The sequence below is a fragment of the Dendrobates tinctorius genome, unplaced genomic scaffold, assembly GCF_039654945.1.
Source record: "Dendrobates tinctorius isolate UK_male_01 unplaced genomic scaffold, ASM3965494v1 ptg000203l, whole genome shotgun sequence".
NCBI classification, from domain to species: Eukaryota; Metazoa; Chordata; class Amphibia; order Anura; family Dendrobatidae; genus Dendrobates; species Dendrobates tinctorius.
Genome location: NW_027361870.1, coordinates 19,681,210 through 19,704,437, shown reverse-complemented (window position 1 = coordinate 19,704,437; position 23,228 = coordinate 19,681,210). Strand labels below are relative to the sequence as shown.

The 23,228-nt window shown below is 44.7% G+C and overlaps 1 protein-coding gene across 1 annotated transcript in view; it reads left to right on the top strand.

The window, feature by feature from the left end:
- PLCB1 (phospholipase C beta 1) overlaps window positions 1-23,228 on the top strand; it is a 1,254,316-nt gene that overhangs the window by 718,575 nt on the left and 512,513 nt on the right. The window contains exon 11 of the mRNA XM_073553862.1: window positions 10,938-11,095. Within this exon, the coding sequence (XP_073409963.1) occupies window positions 10,938-11,095 (158 nt within the window). The remainder of the gene's footprint in view (window positions 1-10,937; window positions 11,096-23,228) is intronic.

Sequence of the window (23,228 nt, the reverse complement as noted above, 5' to 3'; positions counted from 1 at the left end):
TGCCAGGGGGCATAAAGATCATTTTCTCCTCACTGCATTCGGCTATGTGCAGGCGCTGGACAACATAATAACACTGTTAACCTGCAGATTAACCCTATATGTGCAGGTTAACAGCGTTATTTGTAATATTAGAGAGAGGTCCGCCACGATTGGGTACATCTTGTAACGGTTTGATGGCTTTTACACTTTATTGATCAAAATACAGTTATGGTAACTAAGGCTATGTGCACACAGAGTTTTTTGGCTCTGCGGAATTTGTAGTGAAAACCGCAGAAAAATCCGCAGGACTAAAGTCCTGCGGTTTAGCTGCGTTTTTGCAATGCGGTTTTACACCTCATAATGGATGAGGTGTGAAACTGCAGCGTTTCTGCACTAAAGAATTGACATGCTGCGGATTGTAAACAGCAGCAAAACCGCACGGAAAAATCCGCAGCATGTGCACAGCGTTTTCCAGTTTACCATTGAAAACAGTGGTACTGTACAACCCAGCTAAATCTTCTGCGGACCCGCAGGGCCAGAAACGCTGCTGATCCGCAGCAGAATCTGCACCATGTGCACATTGCCTTAGTACGCTATGTTATGTACTGTACATATACTACTATATTTATATATACTACTATATATTACTATTTACTTACTGTAGTGTATATGCTCATTTTGTTTTTACTTTATGTTTTGTATGTAAAAAAAAAAGCAATAAATGTAAAAAACATAAGGGACTTAGTTAACATATTTCTTTTTAATCAAAAAAGAGTAAAAGCTATCCCACTGCGACAAGGTGAACCCAATCAGGATGGTCCCTAACTTTAGTAACTGACTTGATTATGTGCCAACCAGGCCTCAAAATATGAAGTCGGGCTACCTGTTCTTATTCTTAACCACAACCTCCAAAGAACTGACCTACTACTGGGCTTCTAGAGAGGTCATTTAGGTCTGTGGCTGCATTTAGTCAGGTATTTATACAGCTTATGGCAAAAACATCTCTAAGACATGACAAAAATAGCAGCTGTTTATAAAAATATGTCAAGAAAATGTCAGAAATAAACAAATGCCAACTACATGTCAGTATCGTCTCTGTGAGCTGAAATCCTAGAGAAGTCGAAATAAACTGACTACAAAGTGCAACTGTCATAACAAAACTAACAGAGCTGGAAAGTCCATATTAGCCATACAAATGCTTTAAACCTGTCATCAGATGAAAAGTGACCAGTTTTTTGCTCCTATTTTATTTCTGCTGCTCTACGTGTGCCATATTTCTTTGTTTTATTTTGAAATCCGCCATACGATTCCAAAATATATGGGCCATTTTATTTGGAGATAATTTTGATGGACTTTTACAAAGGGGTTTGGCGCACAGGATTATCTGGGGTGTGTTTTTTGGCTGGTCTGCATAATTATGTAGGGATAGTGGACTGTGCTGCAGACTTCCTACCCCTGAAGAGGTTTACTGTAGTGTATAGGTAGTGACGATAGGATAAGATAGGATAGAGATAATGTTTGGGACTAGCCCATAGGGGCAGCAACTTAGTGCTAGGGCAAGTGACTGATTCCTGTAGATAGATAGTTGGAGTTGGCGTTTTAGAGTGTAACATGAGCAGTGCTGCTGTAAGGGGAAGGAACTAACTAGGCATGTCTCCTCCATGAAGGGTCCGGAACCGTTGGGGCTGTCACCTATATTGCGGGGTAGAAATCTTGAGACTCCAGGCCGTACTCTGTGTTTGAAAAAAGGGGGCGTGGCTAAGAGGACAGAGCTGCAGTGCGCGAGTGACCAGACAGTTTGGACGGGAACTTTGGGCGCACGGGACGCCTGTGAGGTAAAGTCAGCTGGGCGGCGTCTGGGCAGAGCAGAGCTTGGAACGGCAAAGCGCTTTGACAGGAGACCATCGACTGAGTACCGCTCAGATACCGCTGTCCCAGCCGACATCACTGCCCTCGCTGAAACCGCTGCCACAGCCGACAACGCTGACATAACAGCCGATCCCGCTTACAGTACTATCCATGAGAGACGAGGTCTGTGAACGGGACTTAGGTATGTGTCGATTCGGCACAGTGAATTGGGCTGCCCATTGTAAACTGTGTTTGGGCAGTGCTGCAAATCTCCATAGTGTTGGGACACTCACCGCTGAGGATAAGGACATATCCCTCTTCATCACCTCATCTGCTGGACCCAAGACCCGCATCAGGATCCCGAGGATTCGCTGCCATCTTCAGGACCACTGGAGAACACCTCCAACGTCAAAAGATACTACTTGTGACAGACCCCCAATGCGACGCAATGTAGGCAGCACCAGTCACAGACAGAAGTTCAACCGTGACTGTTGCCTGAGTGAGAAGTTATATTTTATTGTATTGTCGGCTTTACTTGTCCCTGTTCCTTAAGTTATCCCCATTAGCCTTTTCCTGTATTATCCCTCCAATTTCTCCCTGCGTGGAGTTTCTACTGTATAATAAACCCCTTTCACCCTTGGTCTGTGTACAGTCCGTTACTGCATCCTACGTGCCATGGAGTGATTTACAGGAAACCTAAAGACAGAGATAGCAAGATCCTGAGAAGTCACTGATTGGTCATAGTTGCCCTCCAGAGAATGGTCCGTGAATAGGATGCTGAGTCACAAATCACTGAGCTTGCAATGCCAAAGGTAACGGGCCTAAACAAAACTGAGTATTGTGGGACTAATGGGGGTCCTGAGTGGTAGTTCTAGGGTGCCAGTAGTGGGAAAAATAGGATGCAGAACCACTGAATGAGTAGAGACTTGCTGATCAGGACTGTGGCGTTGAAGTTGGGTTGTAGTGAAGTAAGGCAAAACAGTGTGCCTCACAGCCCTGGAGTAGACTACAGAGGAAAGATACTGTGTGAAGGAGAATGCGGTATGCTTTATAGACAATGACTATAGTACTTTGTACCCGCTGTCCCTTGTAAATAACCATCATCAAGTTATCGTTCAGTAAAGACTCTATATTGGAATGACGGTGTCCTTTATTTAACTGTGAAACCTATAGTCCTGTCCAACCCACACCACCTGCTACCAACAGCCTGCAAGGGCATAAGGCCCTCAAAGCTCAAATCCACACACCCAGCCAGGACCCACGCTTTCATGTAATGCGCCAGGACTACTACCCCTCACTGTGCTACAACTATGCTGTGGGCCCCTCCCTCTTGGTAAAGACCATAAAAAATTAGCACTAAATAAATCCATGTCTCTGGAATCGTACGGAGAATCAATAATAAACTGGAATACTTAGGGGATTGCGGGGTTAAAATAACACCAAAAACTATCCACTTTCGACCTAGTGACATGTCCTCTTGAAAAGTGTTATCTTATGACAAGATAGATAGATATTAGATAGGCTATTGGTCCTGTAGTTCTCAGACCATTAATCCGAGCTGTGACATCCAATACTTTTCTCTTGTAATTTGCGGTTGTAGATTTGCCTGCTTAAGGCCCCGTCTCACATAGCGAGATCGCTAGCAAGATCGCTAATGCGTCACCGATTTTGTGATGCAACAGCAAACTCGCCTGCGATCTCGCTACATGTGACACGCAGCAGCGACTGGCCTCCCTGCTGGATATCGCTGATCGTGCAGGAATGTACTGGGCCATTTTTTCGTTGATGGCGTCCCGCTGGCCAACATGCATCACTGTGTTTGATCGCTGGATCGTTGCCGCGTCACTGAAGAGATCTGCCTGTTTGGCAGCTTACTAGCGATCATTTAGCGACGCACCAGCGATCCCTACTAGGTCGTATCGTTGTCGGGATCGCTGGTGCGTCGCTAAGTGAAATGGGACCCTTTAGAGTTATTACCAGATCGCTGAATGATAACATATCTCATTGGGCTGTGGAGCAATCTGTTCTCTTTTTAGTTGACACTCTTAGGCTACTTTCACACATCAGTTTTTTTCAGACAGGCAGGATCCGGCTATTTGTTAAAAAAACGGATCCGGTGTAAATTTTGGAGAACTAAAGAAACGGATCCGTTTTTCCGCCGGATCCGTCTAGCAGGTTTATATCTGTTTCCTTGGGGCTGGCCAATTGGATCTGAGCATGCGCAGACTTAAAAATCGGATCCGGTGGCCGGATCCGTCTTTCCGGATCCGGTGCAGCATTACGGCGCCCATAGGATTCCATTATAGCAAAAAGCCGGAAGCGCCGGATCAGGCGCTGTCTGTTTTTTGCCGCAGACAAAAAACGTTACTATAGACGTTTTTTTCCAGACGCCGGAATGAAACATTTAGCAAGATCCGGCGAAAACCGGAAGAAACGGAAGGCCATGCAGCACGATCTGGTGCTAATACAATTCAATGAGAGAAAACCAGATACGGCGGCAGCAGCTTTCGCTGGATCCGTTTTTTTAACAAATAGCCGGATCCTGCCTGCTGGAAAAAACCTGATGTGTGAAAGTAGCCTTATATTCACATTTACCCCATGTAGACCATAGAATTTTGGGCAAAATGTATTTATTTATTTAACTCATTTATAACGCCATTAATTCCTCAGACATTATAGGCGCTGTCCTCGATGGGGTTCACAATTTAAATTCCCTATCAGTATGTCTTTGGAATGTGGGAGGAAACCGGAATACCCGGAGGAAATCCACAGAAAGACGGAGAGAACATACAAACTCCTTGCAGAAGTTGTCCTTGGTGGGATTTGAACCCAGGACCCCAGCAATGCAAGACTGCAATGCTAACCACTGAGCCATTGTTAATATTTCCCACATTTTTTATGGAGTGTAGTTTACATTCTGCCAGCAAATATAGGACATCTGGTATGCAATGTATGTAATTGCAGGAAATTAATACAGTACAGACCAAAAGTTTGGACACACCTTCTTGTTCAAAGTTTTCTTTATTTTCATGACTATGAAAATTGTAGATTCACTCTGAAGGCATCAAAACTATGAACTAACACATGTGGAATTATATAATTAACAAAAAAGTGTGAAACAACTGAAAATATGTCTTATATTCTAGGTTCTTCAAAGTAGCCACCGTGAAGCTCACCAAGAGAACGCCAAGAGTGTGCAATGCAGTAATCAAAGCAAAAGGTGGCTACTTTGAAGAACCTAGAATATAAGACATATTTTCAGATGTTTCACACTTTTTTGTAAATTATATAATTCCACATGTGTTAATTCATAGTTTTGATGCCTTCAGAGCGAATCTACAATTTTCATAGTCATGAAAATAAAGAAAACTCTTTGAATGAGAAGGTGTGTCCAAACTTTTGGTCTGTACTGTAGATGTCCAACCTGCATTTAACTATTGTCAGAAATAGATTTTGCTCTTTCATAAATATGAGAATCCTAGAATACAATGAAATCACAGCTGGGAATGTGTATTTAATTCTTGGCTGGGTTTTTGTTTTGTTTTTTTACTAAAATGTGCACAGATCCTTTCAGCATGTCTAATTCTATTTTAAGAATTTGGATGATGAGAATTGTGGAAATAATTTGGTAAATTAACCCCTTAAGAATAAATAGAGCTAAGATTGTTTTCTTTCTTTCATTGCTGTGTTCAATGAGTTACTGCTTTTTTTTATATTCCTTTTGGTTTGGCTGCATGAAGGCGCGTTTATTTGTAGATCCAGTTGTAGGTTTAATGGCACCCTTTTGCCATTCTCATACATTTTTAACTCTCTTTTACTGACTTTATCTTTTTTAGCAGAATGGAAATACAGCTTATACAGTATGTAAATTTGTTTAACTGTTTACAAGGTGGAAGAAAAAATATGTTTAGCTTATATTACTGGTAGGTATGGATATGGCAATACCAAAAATGTATTTTGTTTATTGTTTTGTAGCTTTAAAAACATGTTTTTATAGAAAAAAAAGTCAATTGTATCGGAAGGAGAACATCCGTTTTGAAGGATAATTTTTACACAAGACAGGTTTTCACGGATATCACTCACAAATATTCTTAGATGCGACTTGGCAATGAAAGTCTGAGTCCACAAAAAAAAATTAGACCGTACTCAGATGACATCGGAGTGCGGTTTGACAGACAGATTGTATAAGGGGAAGGTAGAGAATTTTTTTTTCTCTACATGTCTGAGAAAAACTGATTAGAGTTTTAATCAGAGTTTGATCAGAGTGGAATCAAAGTAAGGTCAGAATAATCAGACCTTTTTTCTCTCCTCTAAGGACTTATTTTGAGTCACTTTGAATGGAGAGGAGGCTGTGCATTGCATATCTCTGTCCAGTCACTTCTATCGGGGTTCCAAAAAATGCCAAACGCTTGCTCAACCAATTGAATGCACACTATTTGTGACGGACTATAATGTACTTGATGATATATTGACAGATGTATACAGTGGATCCGTCATGAGATTTCACTTTAAAAATTGAATAAATAGTTAAATAGATCTCTTATACCGCTCACTATATAATGAGCAGTGACTGAAGCCGCGCCTCAATGACTGAAAGCTGGTAGCCGGGCTTTCAGTGTGGCACATTTTAGAATTCTATTAACCTCCAACTTAAATAAGATTTGCAGATTTATAGTGTTTAGGGCCATGACAGGTTCCCTTTAACCCTTACTACATTAACTGTAACTGCCAGTTTTTTATTGAAGGCTTCATTAAAGAGAACCAGTAAGTGCCCAGATTTAAATTATTTTATTCTAAATATATTTTATATTTAGTGCTAATTTTATGGTCTTTACTAATGAGGCATTGCTCACGGGGTGATTATGCAGAACATGTTAAATACACACTCCTAGAGAATCCTGTGAGCCATGCCATCTTGGAAAAACCATAAAAAGTAGCACTAAAAAATGAAAAGAAGCATGACAATATATGCTCAGTGGAGTAGCGGGATTAGAATAAGAGCAAAAATTGGAAATGTTTGATCTAGTGACAGATCCACTTAAATGCCACTCTTTATAGGCATTGTTGGAATTGTTCATATATATCGGTGGCTCAGTGGTTAGCACTGCAGTGTTGTAGTGATGGGGTCCTGGGTAGAGGTTGGGGGACACCTAGATGTTTGGGTCCGACGAGTTCGGCTAAACAGTTGCAAAAAGTTTGGGTCAGGTACCAGAACAGTACCCGAACCTGGACCCCATTCACTTGAATGGGGGGCCCGAACTTCCAGTGTTTGCCATGCTGTCATGTGCATGACAGTGCGGCAAACAACCCTTCTGATCGGGGGTGAAGTCATCCCCGCCAGTCAGAGAGTCGCAGTTTCCACGCTGTCAGAAGACAGCGTGAGCACTCAGCTATGATCGGAGGTATAAAGTTTACCTCCAGTTACTGGTGTCAGCTGATGGGACCACTGATCTCATCATCCAACACATACTGCAGCTAATTACAGTGAGAGCAGGAGCAGTGGATGAGAGTATTCATTACCTGCTCCTGCACGGTAAATAAATAAAGAAAAAAGTGTTGTGGGGTCCCCCCCATTTTTGACAACAAGCCTTGTTAAAGCAGACAGCTGGGGGCTGGTATTCTCAGGCTGGTAAGGTTCAATGGATATTGCCCCCCCCCCAGCCTAAACATAGTAATAGAAAGGCTTCTGTAAGATGCCTCTCTTACTATTTATTAAATAAATAAAAAAAACAGTGTGGGGACCCCTCTATTCTTGATAAGTAGCCTTGCTGAAGCCGACAGCTGAGGATTGCAGCCCCCAGCTGTGAGTTTTGTCTGGTTGGTTAGGAAAAATACAGGGGAATCCACACTGTTTTTTTTTTAAATTATTTATTTACAGCACAGGAGCTGCTGATGAATACTCCCATCCGCCACTCCTGCTCTCACTGTTATTAGCGGTAACGGATGTCTGATGATGGGATCAGTAGTCCCATCAGTCAACACCAGTGACTGGAAGAAGGTAAAGTTTATACCTCCAATCACAGCTGAGTGCTCACGCTGTCTCCTGACAGCGTGCGAACCGCGGCCCTCTGACTAGCGAGGATGATTTCACCACCGATCAGAAACTATGTTTGCCACGCTGCCATGCACATGACAGAGCGACAAACACAGTGTTCAGGCCGCCGAACCCGAACAGTAACTTGGACTTCCTGGTGAAGTCCATGTTCGGTGTCCGTGCCCGAACAGTAGGTGTTCGGTAAGGACGCCGAACTTTACTGTTTGGGTTCGCCCATCTTTAGTCCTGGGGTCAAATCCCACAAAGGACAATATCTGCAATAAGTCTGTATGTTCTTCCCATGTCTGCGTGGGTTTCCTCCGGGTTCTCTGGTTTCCTCCCACACTCCAAAGACATGGAATTTAGATAGTGAGCCTCTTTGGGGACAGCGATGATAATGTCTGTACAGCGCTGCGGAATATGATAGCACCATATAAGAAAAGCAAAATAAATAAATAATAATTGATTGAGGTTAATAGAATTCTCCTGGAGCATCATGTACACTCTGAACTTTCCTCCCATCTCTCATCTAACTTGCTCTTTGACAATCTACAATCTGGTTTCCGTCCCCATCATTCCACTGAGACAGCCCTGACCAAAATTACCAACGACCTACTTACAGCCAAAGCTAACAGACAATACTCTATACTCCTCCTTCTAGACCTGTCCTCTGCTTTCGACGCAGTTGACCACTGCCTCCTACTACAGATCCTCTCCTCCTTTGGCATCAAAGACCTCGCCCTATCCTGGATCTCCTCATACCTTTCCAACCGCACATTCAGTGTCTCCCACTCCCACACTACCTCCTCATCCCACCCTCTCTCTGTTGGAGTCCCCCAAGGCTCTGTTCTAGGACCCCTACTGTTATGAATGAGTCACCGTAGGAGGCAAAAGCAGAAATACAAGCTAAGTCCAGAAAACCAGAGAAGTTGGCAACTATCAGATTGCAGACCCCTGAACCTATCAACACAACTAGCAGTAGCCGTGGGGGGTTCCTACGATGCCCCCTCGATCACAGCCGGAAAAATACATAGGCCTAAAGAAAGAAAGGGGAAATCTAAACTGCCCCAGAGCAGACCCCAAAGCAATAGGCAGCCCCCAACATATAATGACGGTGAAGCAAGATGAAAATACTAACACAGACAGAAAGATAGACTGAGCAAAGACGGGGCCCAAAAACTACCTAGATAGGAAAGGACAGGAAGGCTGCTGTCTGCAATCTGCCAAAACCCTATCAAAAACATAAGCCAACCAGCTGATATGAAAAAGGCCCTGAAGCAGCTAGGCTTCAAAAACTGAATCAGCACTCAGGTATTTTCAGAAGACAGAGCTAAATGAATTCAGCACACCCCAGCAGGGAATGGCAGAAATCCAGAAAAACAAAGTCAAAGCACAAAAGCAAAAGGCCGAGCAGCAAACTTAGCTTTGGAGGAGCAGGAATTCAGACTGGTCTCCAAGGATCCCACAGAGAAATCACCCGCAGGGCAGAAGGGCGTCGGCAGCATTATATCCAGTCCGTAACTCCACTCAGCCAGTCACAATCATCAGCCTCAGGTGTTTGACAATCAGGCTCACTACCTTTCTTTACCAGAAGAGGGAGTTCCTCGGGCCTCAGTAATGAAGGGGAAAATGAACTCACAACACCCTACTCTTCTCAATCTATACACTTGGCCTGGGGCAACTCATAAATTCCCATGGATTCCAGTACCACCATTATGCCGATGATACTCAGATCTACCTCTCTGGCCCAGACGTCACCTCTCTGCTGTCCAGAATCCCGGAGTGTCTATCAGCCATATCCTCCTTCTTCTCCTCTTGCTTCCTCAAACTCAATTTGGACAAATCTGAACTGATCATCTTTCCCCCATCTCACAGATCTTCCTTACCCGACCTATCTATAACAACTGACGACATCATGCTTTCCCCCCGTACCTGAGGTCCGCTGCCTCGGAGTAACCCTTGACTCTGCCTTGTCCTTCAAACCGCACATCCAAGCTCTCTCCACCTCCTGTCGCCTGTAGCTCAAAAATATTTCCAGAATCCGTCCCTTCCTCAACCCTCAATCTACTAAAATGCTTGTGCATGCCCTCATCATCTCCCGCCCCGACTATTGCAACATCCTTTTCTGTGGCCTCCCTGCTAACACCCTCGCACCTCTCCAGTCCATCCTTAACTCTGCCGCCCCACTAATTCATCTCTCTCCTAGCTACTCCTCTGCAAATCTCTTCACTGGCTCCCATTCCCTCAGCATATCTAATTCAAATTACTAATACTGACCTACAAGGCCATCTATAACCTGTCTCCCCCATATGTCTCTGAACTAATCTCCCGATATCTTCCCTCACGTAATCTCTGGTCCTCTCAAGACCTCCTTCTCTCCTCCACACTTATTCGCTCTTCACCAAACCGCCTCCAAGACTTCTCCCGAATGTCCCCCATCCTCTGGAATTCTTTGCCCTTACACGTCCGACTATCAACCACATTCGGATCCTTCAGACGAACCTGAAAACCCATCTTCTTCAGGAAAGCCTACAGCCTGCAATGACCCCGCTGCCTCCCGACCACTACTGGAGCTACCGCCTCACCATCACTGGAGCTGCTGCAACCCCCCAACCTACTGACTCCTTCCCCACCATCCTGTAGAATATAAGCCTGAAAGGGCAGGGTCCTCTCCCCTCTGTATTAGTCTGTGATTGTTAGTTTGTTTACTGTAAGTGATATTTGTAATTTGTATGTAAACCCTTCTCATGTACAGCACCATGGAATCAATGGTGCTATATAAATAAATAATAATAATAATAATAATAAATAAAATAATATATATGTTGGAACATTGTGACTTCTTGGCCAGAACACATTTCTTCTATTAGTAGGGTTTTGCTATACACTAAGTTAGTTAATAATGTGCACTTATTACATGACAAATTTACAATTTACACGCAACACATTTTCCGAATGTGCCTTAGTGAGCCAGATATACGGTACCTTTGTTTGTCTGAAAGAAGTCATTGAAAATTTTCAGAAAATATTATCACATAAAATATTATAATTACTCTGTTATTGATTTCTATTTCAGCGGGGCAGCTGGCTGGTAACTCCTCGGTAGAGATGTATCGGCAAGTTCTGTTAGCCGGATGCCGCTGTGTAGAATTAGACTGTTGGAAGGGACGAACCGCGGAGGAAGAGCCGGTGATCACACATGGATTCACCATGACCACGGAAATATCTTTCAAGGTACAAGACTCCTTCTGGAAAGAGATTAATTAATAAAGAATATAATAGTGGTAAATGTCATTGTCAGGAAAAGATACAACTCGGCAACGTTTCATCTTGTATTGATGATCCCACTCAAGCACGATTGGAGGGGTTTCCTAGCAGATTAAAATTGTAATTACTACTAAAGCTCAGACTGGTATGGAGTAAATAAATCATCTCTTGAAATCTACTGCAGCTCCTCTTCTGACAGGTACCTGGTCCCCACTTGTCGCTGCTTTCTGGTCCTGCCTCGATACACCCGAAATCCCATCTAGCACTGGCTGAGGTGGATCATGGCAGCCAATGATTATCTGAACAGATATTTATTGCCACTTTCTTTGTATCGAGACTGGACCAAGAAGTGATGATTGGCAGGGACCAGGGAAGCATCGGAAGAGGAACTGCAGAGAGTTGTCAAGGAGAGCATCAGTTCTTTTATTCATAATGAGCCCATTAAAAAAATATTTTTTATCCACTGAGAAAATCGACAACCCCTTAAATTTGAACAACAACATCCTCACACATGAATGGGAATATAGAGGCATAGACACAGTATAAATTAAAACATTTTATTTAAGCATTTAAAATAATTGACTCCCAAACAAGGAATCCTCATAGGTAAAAAACCAGGGTGTAAAGAGACCAGGAATATAATTGTGCCACCAAAATAGCAATAATACAGATACAAATTAAGGAGTATACACAATACTATATATAGCAGTAAAAAATTAAAGTGCTTCGTGCCTATATGTTACAATGTAAATTACCAATATATCAAAAAGTAAGTGCTACTAGCCCTGATTGTATCCGATTATATATAAATGACTATGTGCAAATGCACAATCATAACAAATAAACAGTAAATGGCCAGCTAATGAAATAAAGTGCACCGTGCCTTATTACTGAAATGTACAGGCCAAAAAATGCCTAATTAATCATAAAAATATGACTGACCAGCTGAAAGAGTGCAACATATAATGCTCCTAAAAGCATTCCTCAAAGATGCCACTATTTGAGGAAGCCGGTAAGGCGAAACAGTGTTGTCGAGGTACGCCCGGTTGATTTAGAGCCAGGAACTCTTTATTGTAAGTAGTAGCCATGAGATGTTATTGTTTTCCTTTTGGACTAGATATTTTTGTATAGGATCAGTTTGCTGCACACTCTGATTTGGAGCTCCTACTAGCGGTGCACGTTGCACTTCATTTTTGCCAGTTTATTATGCTATATTTAGGATAATCATGATGGCCTGCGCATTTAACTAAGGGTGCACGGTGCATTGGTTACTTTTTACACATGTGTGATGATCATGATTGCTAATTTTGGATAATCTATTTTGTATAGGATTATTCCGCTGTATTTTCTGGCTTACAGCTTTTAGGAGCATTATATGTTGCAGTCTATCTTTCAGCTGGTCAGTCATATTTTTATGATTAATTAGGCATTTTTCCCGTCTCCCATGACGGCACACATGAGAGAGGGGATCCGCCCAGTCAGGACAGGAACCCTACTGAAGATAAAAGGGTGGTACCTCTCCCTCGCTTCAGTTGGGTTTCCTGTCCTGACAGGGACCCGTGTGCTGAAGACAGCGGTCACACGTACCTGCCCCTCTCCCGTGCCGGCGTTGAAGATCAGGCTGGTTTCCTGAGCGCTGCGCGTCGGGAGGGGGAAGAGCCGTCCGCAGGTCCCCAGGGGGCTCAGCGTCCGAGCGGGCGCAGAAGCAGCACGGCTGGGGTCCTGGGGCTCTGCCGTGGCTGCCGCGCCACCCTCTCCCCCTCTGCCGCGTCCAGAAGCGGCGCAGGAGCGTCAGGAAGCGGCCGCTTCCGGGTCGCGCCCCTCTGACGTCACGCGCAGGGCACGCTGGGAAAGGGGCGTGCCCGCGTGACGTCGGGAGGCGGCGCCGACGATCGAAGATGGCGGCGCCCATAGAAAACAACGCCGGCTGGTGAAAGGAGATCCCAGCGGCAAGGCAGGGGGGGAGGGGCTGTGGGGTAACCGGAGGAGGCAGAGAGTGCAGTGGATCCCCCTTACATAAGGGGGATGACCACAGAAGACGCACTCATGTCCAAGGCTTCAGGATGGAAGTGGGGCAAGACGAGCAGCGTCAGCTGCGTCAGCAGCAGTGACAGCAGCGTCAGCAGCAAGACCTCTTGCCAGATGCCAGGCCGAGCCACCAGCATACCAGGAGCAGTCGCTCGAGTGGTGGGAGCGGCAGTCGTAAACGCGACCGGCATGACTCTGAGACGTCCAGGAGGAACATCACGAGTGCATCTGAGGAGCCTCCGAGATCGGTACCCCTGATTGACGGTGGTGAGTGATCTTCGTGAATATCACCCTTATGGTAACGGGGTTCCATTTTCTCTGTTTGATCACTAGGGGTCGAGGAAGGCCAGCAGCAAAACCAAAAATAGAGAATGCGCCCTATTTAAAAACCCGCTGGCAGATCAGTGACAGAAAGACCTCTGCGCTGACTGTATAAACAAAACTATACAGGAGGAGACCCCTGATTTGGTAGCTAGCCTTAAAGAGTTAATACAGCAGGAGGTGAAAGGCTCCCTAAAGGCAGCCCTTAAAAAGAAAGAGAAAAGGAGCCGTAGAAGGAGCTCCAATTCAGAGACCTCGCCAAGGCAGAAGGGGAAGGATAGACGCTTGTCCCCCTCCACCTCCTCTTCCTCTACTCAGTCCTCAGAATCCTCCTCGGACAGCGATATAGGCGGCCGTCCATGTTTTCCAGCGGAGGACGTGGAAAAGCTGGTCAAAGCTATTAGGGCTACAATGGGCCTTAAAGAGGAAAAAGCTCCCAAATCATTAGAGGATGTAATGTTTGGAGGACTGGAGGAAAAGCGAAAACGTACCTTTCCTGTAAATGGTAAAATAAAAGTACTAATTGACAGGGAATGGAAAAAACCAGAGAGGTCAGGGGGCTTACCTTCCACATCAAAGAGGAGGTACCCTTTTGAGCAGAAGGATTCAGAAACCTGGGAAAAAGTCCCTAAAATTGATGGGGCCGTAGCCAGATCCTCAAAAAAGGTATCCCTACCATTAGAGGACTCCAGCGTGTTGAAAGACCAGCTTGATAAAAAAGCAGACTGCAGACTGTTTCCTAAAACACATCTGGGAAGCTTCAGCAGGTGGATTGAAGCCAGCGATAGCTGGTACCTGTACCGCTCGTGCCCTCATGGTCTGGCTGCAACAAATAGAGGACCAGATCAAGGATAGAGTTCCTAGGGACGAAATTCTGTCTAATTTGACACTGGTGCACGGAGCAGCGGCTTTCCTAGCGGATTCCTCTGCAGACTCTGCAAGGTTGACAGCTAGAGCAGCAAGTCTGTCAAATGCGGCAAGACGAGCCCTGTGGCTTAAAGGGTGTCCCGGAGATCTACCATCGAAGCATAGGTTATGTTCCATTCCATGCGATGGCCATTTCCTCTTCGGGAAAAAACTAGAAGAGATTTTGGAACATGCGGGGGATAGGAAGGAGAGCTTTCCCCCGATTTCCGGGAGAACCTAAAAAGCAGCCCTTTCGGAGGAGGAGATTTAGCAGGGGTCGTCCCCCGGGGGATAGAAAAAGCTGGGACTTTAAAGAAAGAAGAGGATCGGGCTATATGTTTAAAGGGCCCTCCACTTCCTCCAAAAAATCTCCCCAATGACATTGGGCCGGAGGTAGGAGGAAGGCTTTCTCTCTTCCTTTCCGCCTGGGCAAATATCTCCCCCAGTACATGGGTCCTAAATATAATCAAGGACGGCTTAAAAATAAAATTCATCCGTCCGCACAGGCATACCTTTATAATGACACCCAGAAGGAAAGCCCAAGAGCAACAGCTGGCCCTGGGGACGGAAGTCTTGGGACTAGTGAAAAAACAAGTCCTACAGGAAGTCCCAGTGCAAGAAGAAGGAAGGGGGTTCTACTCCCCCCTCTTCTTAATACAAAAACCAGACGGCTCTTGGAGAACCATTGTCAACCTGAGGAGACTCAATCAGTGGGTAGACAATTGCTCCTTCAAAATGGAGTCAATCAACACGGCCACAAATATCCTGTTCCAGCAATGCCTCATGGCAGTGATAGACTTAAAAGATGCCTACTATCACATCCCAATTCATCTGGAATATCAAAAATATTTGAGAGTAGCGCTCCATGTCCAGGGGCAGGTGAAACACTACCAATACACAGCCCTTCCGTTTGGCCTGTCTACAGCCCCCAGAGTATTCACCAAAGTGATGGCCGAAGTAATGTCTTTTCTGCGTTCCAGGGACATAGTGATCGTCCGATACCTAGACGACTTTCTGGTAATAGGGAGGTCGGATTCCCTCTGCACACATCAAGTGAAGGAAGTGATAGCAATTCTAGTAGGACTAGGATGGATAGTAAACATCCCCAAATCAAGGATAACCCCAGCAAACGAGCAATCCTTCCTAGGGTTGTTATTGGACTCCGAGCAACAACGTTGCCTCCTACCAGAGAGCAAAGTGACCAAAATAAGAGGCCTAGCTCGCACAGCAATACAAAGGCCAAATATGACACTGAGGAACGCAATGTCCCTTTTAGGCTCACTGACATCATGCATACCCGCAGTAGCATGGGCGCAGTACCACGTAAGGCAACTACAGTGGGAAGTTTTGTCAGCACAGAAACAATTAAAAGGGCATTTAGATGGCAAACTATGTCTCTCAGTGGCTGTAAGAGATTCCCTGCTCTGGTGGACTGTAGAAAAGAATCTAACAGCCGGTGTCCTGTGGCAAAAACCAGTCGAGGACATCATTACAACAGACGCGAGTGCCACAGGATGGGGAGCACACCTGAGATCCCACTCAATACAGGGGACCTGGACCTCGCTAGAAAGGGATCACGGTTCAAATGTAAAAGAACTATGCGCAGTGGAAAAAGCAGTGAAACATTTCCTTCCCTTACTTCAGGGCCGCCACACCCGGGTCATGACGGACAATCAGGCAGTAGTAGCCTACATCAATCACCAGGGGGGAACGAGATCTCGGGGCCTCATGCAAATATCAGATCTACTCTTCCAGCTAGCAGAACAACATCTGTTATCCATCACAGCAGTGCACATAAAGGGGGCAGAAAATATACAGGCAGACTTCCTGAGTCGCAGGCATCTAAGACAAGGAGAATGGTCCCTAAACCCCCAAGTCTTCCAACAAATAGTTCAGGCCTGGGGCAAACCAGAAATAGACCTGTTCGCTACCGCACACAACCGAAAGGTCAGGAAGTTCTGCTCACTAAATCCAAGGGAAAACCCCTTCGCAGTAGATGCCCTACAAATACCCTGGAAGTTCATCCTGGCCTATGCATTTCCCCCCGATAACAATGATCCCAGTAGTGGTCAGGAAAATCAGGGAGGATCGAGCGAGAATAATTCTGATAGCTCCGTTTTGGCCGAGAAGGCCTTTGGTTCTCCCTTCTGAGGCTCATGTCAGTGACAGATCCATGGATACTACCGGAGATTCCAGACCTGCTTTCCCAGGGACCAGTGGTCCATTCTCAGGTGAAGGGCTTCCATCTAGCAGCCTGGAATTTGAGAGGGCGCTACTGAGTCGCCAAGGATTCTCTCCAGGGTTAGTCTCCACCCTGTTGAAAAGTAGGAAACCTATAACATCCCAAATCTACGGTAGAATGTGGAAAAAGTTCCTAGACTTCCTGGGTGAACCCTTGGGAGATGTAGCGCCAGTGGGACCTATCCTAGAGTTTTTACAGTCGGGGCTACAACTGGGGTTAGCCACTAACACACTCAAAGTTCAAGTCTCAGCTTTGGGGGCCCTATATAACTGCAACTTGGCAGCCAATAAGTGGGTGTCCCGATTCATAAAATCCTGTGGTAGGTCAAGGCCGGTCATTATCCCAAAGATACCACCCTGGGACCTCAACCTAGTCTTAGAGGCCTTAACCAAAGACCCCTTTGAACCACTATTAGAGCTGCCACCAAAGCTACTTACACTTAAAACTATCTTACTGGTAGCCTTAACATCAGCCCGAAGAGTCAGCGACCTACAAGCTCTGTCTATATGTCCTCCATATACACAGATCTTGGATGACTGAGTGGTTCTAAGACCAGACCCGGCCTATCTCCCCAAGGTAGTCCAAAAGTTTCATAGGACTCAGGAAATCTAAATGCCATCTTTCTGTAATAATCCTAGAAACCCTGGGGAGCAAAAGTTCCATACATTAGATGTAAGAAGAGCCATAGTACAATATATGTCAGTAACTAGTCAGTGGAGGATAGATCAGTCCCTTTTTGTAGCCTTTCAGGGTAGTAGAAAAGGGCACGGGTTAGCTAAGAGTACCATTGCCAGATGGATCAGGGAGGCCATTATGTTATCCTACTCCACAAGTGGCGCTCCGGTTCCAGAAGGCATCAATGCTCACTCCACCAGAGCCGTGGCTACCTCCTGGGCAGAGAAGGCTGAGGTATCGATTGAACAAATTTGTAAAGCCGCTACCTGGTCCTCACCTTCTACCTTTTTTAAGCACTACCGACTTGATCTGTCTTCCTCTACTGACCTAACCTTTGGTAGAAGGGTGCTGCAAGCGGTGGTCCCTCCCTAAGCTGTCTTATTCTACAAAAGTCTCTCATGTGTGCCGTCATGGGAGACGGGAAAACACCAAGGTTACTTACCGGTAGCCGGTTTTTCCGGAGCCCATGACGGCACCTGTATATTCCCCCCCTTTTTCACTCCTTTTGGTGTGCACTATAGTTTGGGTGTTTTTTTAGTTAGATATAATGTGGTGATAGTTTTACCATGTGTACTAACCCAGGGGGCCTCTCATGCTCTGTAAACCAACTGAAGCTAGGGAGAGGTACCGCCCTTTTATCTTCAGTAGGGTTCCTGTCCTGACTGGGCGGATCTCCTCTCTCATGTGTGCCGTCATGGGCTCCGGAAAATCCGGCTACCGGTAAGTAACCTTGGTGTTTTTGGCCTGTACATTCCAGTAATAAGGCACGGTGCACTTTATTTCATTAGCTGGCCATTTACTGTTTATTTGTTAAGATTGTGCATTTGCACATAATCATTTATATCTAATCGGATACAATCAGGGCTAGTAGCACTTACTTTTTGATATATTGGTAATTTACATTGTAACATATAGGCACGAAGCACTTTAATTTTTTTACTGCTATATAGTATTGTGTATACTCCTTAATTTGTATCTGTATTATTGCTATTTTGCTGGCACAATTATATTCCTGGTCTCTTTACACCCTGGTTTTTTACCTATGAGGATTCCTTGTTTGGGAGTTGATTATTTTAAATGCTTAAATAAAATGTTTTAATTTATACTGTGTCTATGCCTCTATTTTCCCATTCATGTGTGGGGATGTTGTTGTTCAAATTGCCTGTTTGGAGGTGGTTGAATTGTTGTAAGTGGACTGTGTTTGATGACCCCTTAAATTTGCAGCAGAGTGCCGTGAATCTAATAGTATTGTCTTTATGACTATATACAATAAGCGGCATTTGTGTATATTCTTTACCTGACATATCCAACCACTCTGCTGAGTTAAAGTAATTGAAAGCCACCGCTGTTTGTTCTATACATCTGATGAGACAGACACCTCCATAGCTCTGGTAATTGTCCACGGTCACTCCACTGAAGAGGTATTGACATTCCCTAACACAAGTGTCTACAAAACCAATGACTTTTAATTAGGAACGGATAATGCAAGAATGGCGAGAAATGGCTAATCAACATTCAACACGTCTTAATAGTGTGCAAAGACAAATGATAAAATTAATATATTGATAATGTGGATGTGTCTTGCATTCACACTTGGATGTAGGGATGTTGGATAACAAACACGTAGTTAAAGATGTCTCATCTGAGAAAAATCCTTTCAAGCTACAGTCCTGGGCTACCGGCTGATCGTCCCTGCTCCCCGGCACCCTCTAAAACAGCTGATTTCTGTAGTATTACATGGCAGACTTCAGATGAATGGACATCCTTGTAATTCAAAGACATTGTGAGTCTGCCAGAATAATAATGGCTCATACAGATTGGCTATTTGTTCTAGCTCCTAGTGGGCGATCCCAAGCAGGAACCCTGTTCTTTGATGAACAACATAAGTCCTAATTCAACGTATGGACAGGGGATTTCCTCAAGGGTTGTCTGCTTTTTTCTTGAGATAATGCCATGGTTATGTTTGGACTGCGTCTGATATTGCAGCTCAACAGATTCACTTTACTAAAGATAAGCTGCAAAACAAAACATGGGAGCACGTTTTCTGAGGTAAATTTCTCATCTTTTCGTATCTGATTGTGCACAGACAAGATCGGGATCTTAGTTGTTCTAAGTGATTAGATCTGAAATCTGCATTACAGCAGCCACATAGATACTGTAGTCAGAAGATAGTCAAGTTCAGTGGAGTAGTGTTGTAGGTATTATCTGTGACCTGTGCAGAGGTCAATGTGCAGGGAAGGTGAGGAGGAGATATGCTGGGACCTTCACCTGGATCCTGTGTTATCTGCCTCCAGACTTAAGGGCCCGTCACACTAAGCGATATCGCTAGCAATATCGCTATAACGTCACTGGTTTTGTGACGCAGCAGCGATATTGCTAGCGAAATCGCTACTTGTGATACTTACCTCCTACCGACTCCCCCGCTGGTCATCGCTGATCGCGCAAGAACATCCTGGGCCATTTCTCGTCGTCTGCTTCCTGCTGTGGCGACGAGCGACGAGTGGACGCGGGCGGGAGGACGTCTTCATCGCCTCGTCTGACAGGTAAGTAGCGACCGCCGACCGCTGCTATGTCGCTGGTGAGATCTGCCTGTTTGGCAGCTCACTAGCGACCACTTAGCGATGCACCAGCAATCCTGACCGCGTCATATCGTTGTCAGGATCGCTGATGCATCGCTAAGTGTAACGGTGCCCTTATATTAGTGCTGTTTGCTTTCATTACAATCCTGCCTTTCATAAAAATGAGCTGACTCTAGATAAGCAATCTCTACAGAACAGGTAGTGTCAGACTTCTTGAATTTCTTCAATTTCGCTCTCCCCCATAAATTTGAACACTTTAAGATTCAATTTGCCCAATATAAAATAAACTTATCCGGCAACATTGCTGAACGGGCGAATGTCATTTTGTGTGGCTGCATTTGCTTCCCCACAAAAGCCCGCAATTGTAACACCCATAGGACTATCATACCTTGTACACTTTGTGCGGCTGTGCTCACGTTTCCAAAATTCTCATCTCTTTCTCCCTTTCCAGTATTCCAAATTCTTCAAGTTAAATAAACTTTTGTGAAAAATTCAACCACATCCAGTTTCAAAAGATCTGTTTATCTCTAGACAGTGATTTTTCTTGTACACCCTGATTGTTAGCAGTATTTTGGATCCAAATTTTCATGAATGTTTGCTCCGTGTGTCAGTTTTTACCATCTGTGTATCATCAGTGATTTTCTCGTATTAATAAATACATTACAGTGAACCTGTCAGCAGGATTTTACTAAGCAAACTACAGACACTGTCAGGTTGGTGCTGTTATACTGATTAAAAAGATATCTGGGGTGAAGAAATCCGTCCTGTGGTTCCTGTGTAATCAATGTTACAAGTTTTCAGTTAATGAGATGCTCGTGCTCTGGTGCTGAATTGTAGGCAGAGTCTTATCTTCCTGCTCTAAGCCAGAGAAACCAAGAAAAGAAGGAAAGACCTGTACACAGGCTGTCCCGAACCACGAACACATTCCTCATCATAGAGACAGACTAGTTGTGCTTCGGAGCAGTCTGTGGGCAGGTCTTTCCTTGGTTTCTCTAACTTAGAACTGGAAGATAAGACTCTGCCTAGATTTCTGCACCGGAGCATGAGCATATCATAAACTGAAAACTTCTAACACTGAATGCATAAGAACCACAAGATGGATTTCTTCACCCGAGGTATCATTTTAATCAGTATAACAGCACCAACCTGACAGTGTCTGTAGTTTACTTAGCAGAATTCTGCTGACAGGTTAACTTTAAATAGCAAGTTTCTCCTTTCCATTCCAATGTTAATCATGGCCAGGGTGTGGATTGCACATAGATTTTAATGTATGCTGTCAGTGATTTTTTGCAGATGCCATAGACTTGCATAGGTAATTGGATCCGAAATGTACATGGTCCGCAAAAAAATGGACATGTGAACAGCCACCTAGATTATAAAGAGTATCTCCATGAAAAACATTTGTGATTCACGGATGTCTGAATGAGGCCTAAAGTCATTTTTAAATAGTTTCTTTAAAGAACAGCTGATAACGTGTCTTGCCTTTGGGTACCGTTACACCTAGCGATGCACCAGCGATCCCGACCAGCGATATGACGCGGTCAGGATCGCTGGTGCATCGCTAGGTGGTCGCTAGTGAGCTGCCACACAGGCAGATCTCACTAGCAACATCGCTGGGGACGGGGATCGCTACTTACCTGTCAGACGTGGCGATCCTGACGTCCTCCCGCCCGGCTCCACGCGTCGCTCGTCGGCGCCACAGGAAGCGCCGCAGGAAGTGGCCGACTAGGAATGGTCCAGCAGCTTCTCGCATGATCAGCGATAACCAGCGGGGGAGCCGGTCGGAGGTAAGTATCACATGCAGCGATATCGCTAGCAATATCGCTGCAATGTCACAAAATCGGTGACTTTACAGCGATATTGCTAGCGATATCGCAGTGTGTAACGGGGGCTTTTGTTGTTCTTTAATCATCATTTGAAGTTTCCAGATAATTAAATTTTTGAGCACAAGGGCCGTACTGAGCACAGGTCTTCTTCCTGTCTAAAGGTACTGTCACACTTAGTGATGCACCAACGATCCCGACCAGCGATATGACGTGGTCAGGATCGCTGGTGTATCGCTAAGTGGTTGCTAGTGAGCTGCCACACAGGCAGATCTCACCAGCGACATAGCAGGGGTCGGGGGTCGCTACTTACCTGTCAGACGAGGCGATCCTGACGTCCTCCTGCCTGCGTCCACGCGTCGCTCGTCGGCGCCACAGGAAGCCCAGCAGGAAGCTGACGACGAGAAACGGCCCAGGACGTTCTCGCACGATCAGCGATAGCCAGCAGGGGAGCTGGTCAGAGGTAAGTATCAGACATAGCGATATCGCTAGCAATATCACTATAACGTCACAAAATCAGTGACGTTATAGTGATATTGCTAGCGATATCGCTTAGTGTGACAGGCCCTTAAGATTCCCAGACCCCTCCGCCTGCCGTCAGTCTGTGAATGACCTGCCTTCTCTATTTGAAATCTCAGCAGTGACCTGTCTTTCAAAGACCGGAGGCAGGTGGGGGCCGGAGAATCACAAACCGAAGGTTGAATGAGGTGCCGGGGAATCACAGACAGGCAAGAGAAGACCCAGCGCACAGTCCGGCCTCTGTGCTCTGAAATCTCATTAGCAGAAAACTTCAAATGGTGATTAAAGAAGAACATAAAAGTGGATTTCTTCACTAAAGGTGTCAATGTATTAAAAAAATGAAACACTTTTTTACTTGTTGAATGTTAGCAGCTGTAAATAACGTGGTGTTTTGCTGAAAATATGTGAAGCAGAACATTGTCATTTCAGTTGAAAAGTAGTAGAGCGAATATTGCCTCAAACCATGTATAACATATCAATAGCTAATATAAAATAATATAATCTGATTTCCAAAAATCATTACAATACTTCACAATTTTAAGTTTAAACATAAGTTGAACTTTCAGAAACAGCAAAAGAGTCAACAAATTTGTCACACTTGATGTATTTCAGCTATTTCTTAGAGGAGTTATGCCGTCACTGGCAGTAAATCGCTGGGTGCACTTATTTATGATATGGTTGTGTGACTCATCAGTTTAAATAGCAGTTTAAATATTTTTTTTAGATGTACAGTAGTGTTCAAAATAATATCAGTCCAATATGACTAACCAGATTAATCACTGTTTTTGGTATAAATTTTATTACCGCAAACCAGTTTGCATATATTAAAATACTTGAAGAGGTTGTGTTGCCTTACGCTGAAGAGGATATGCCCTTGAAATGGGTGTTTCAACAAGACAACATCCCTAAACATCAATAAACAAGCAAAATCTTGGTTCGAGTTCAACAAAATTGAGCTTATAGAGTGGCCAGCCCATAATCCGATTGAAAAATGCTGTTTCTGAGGC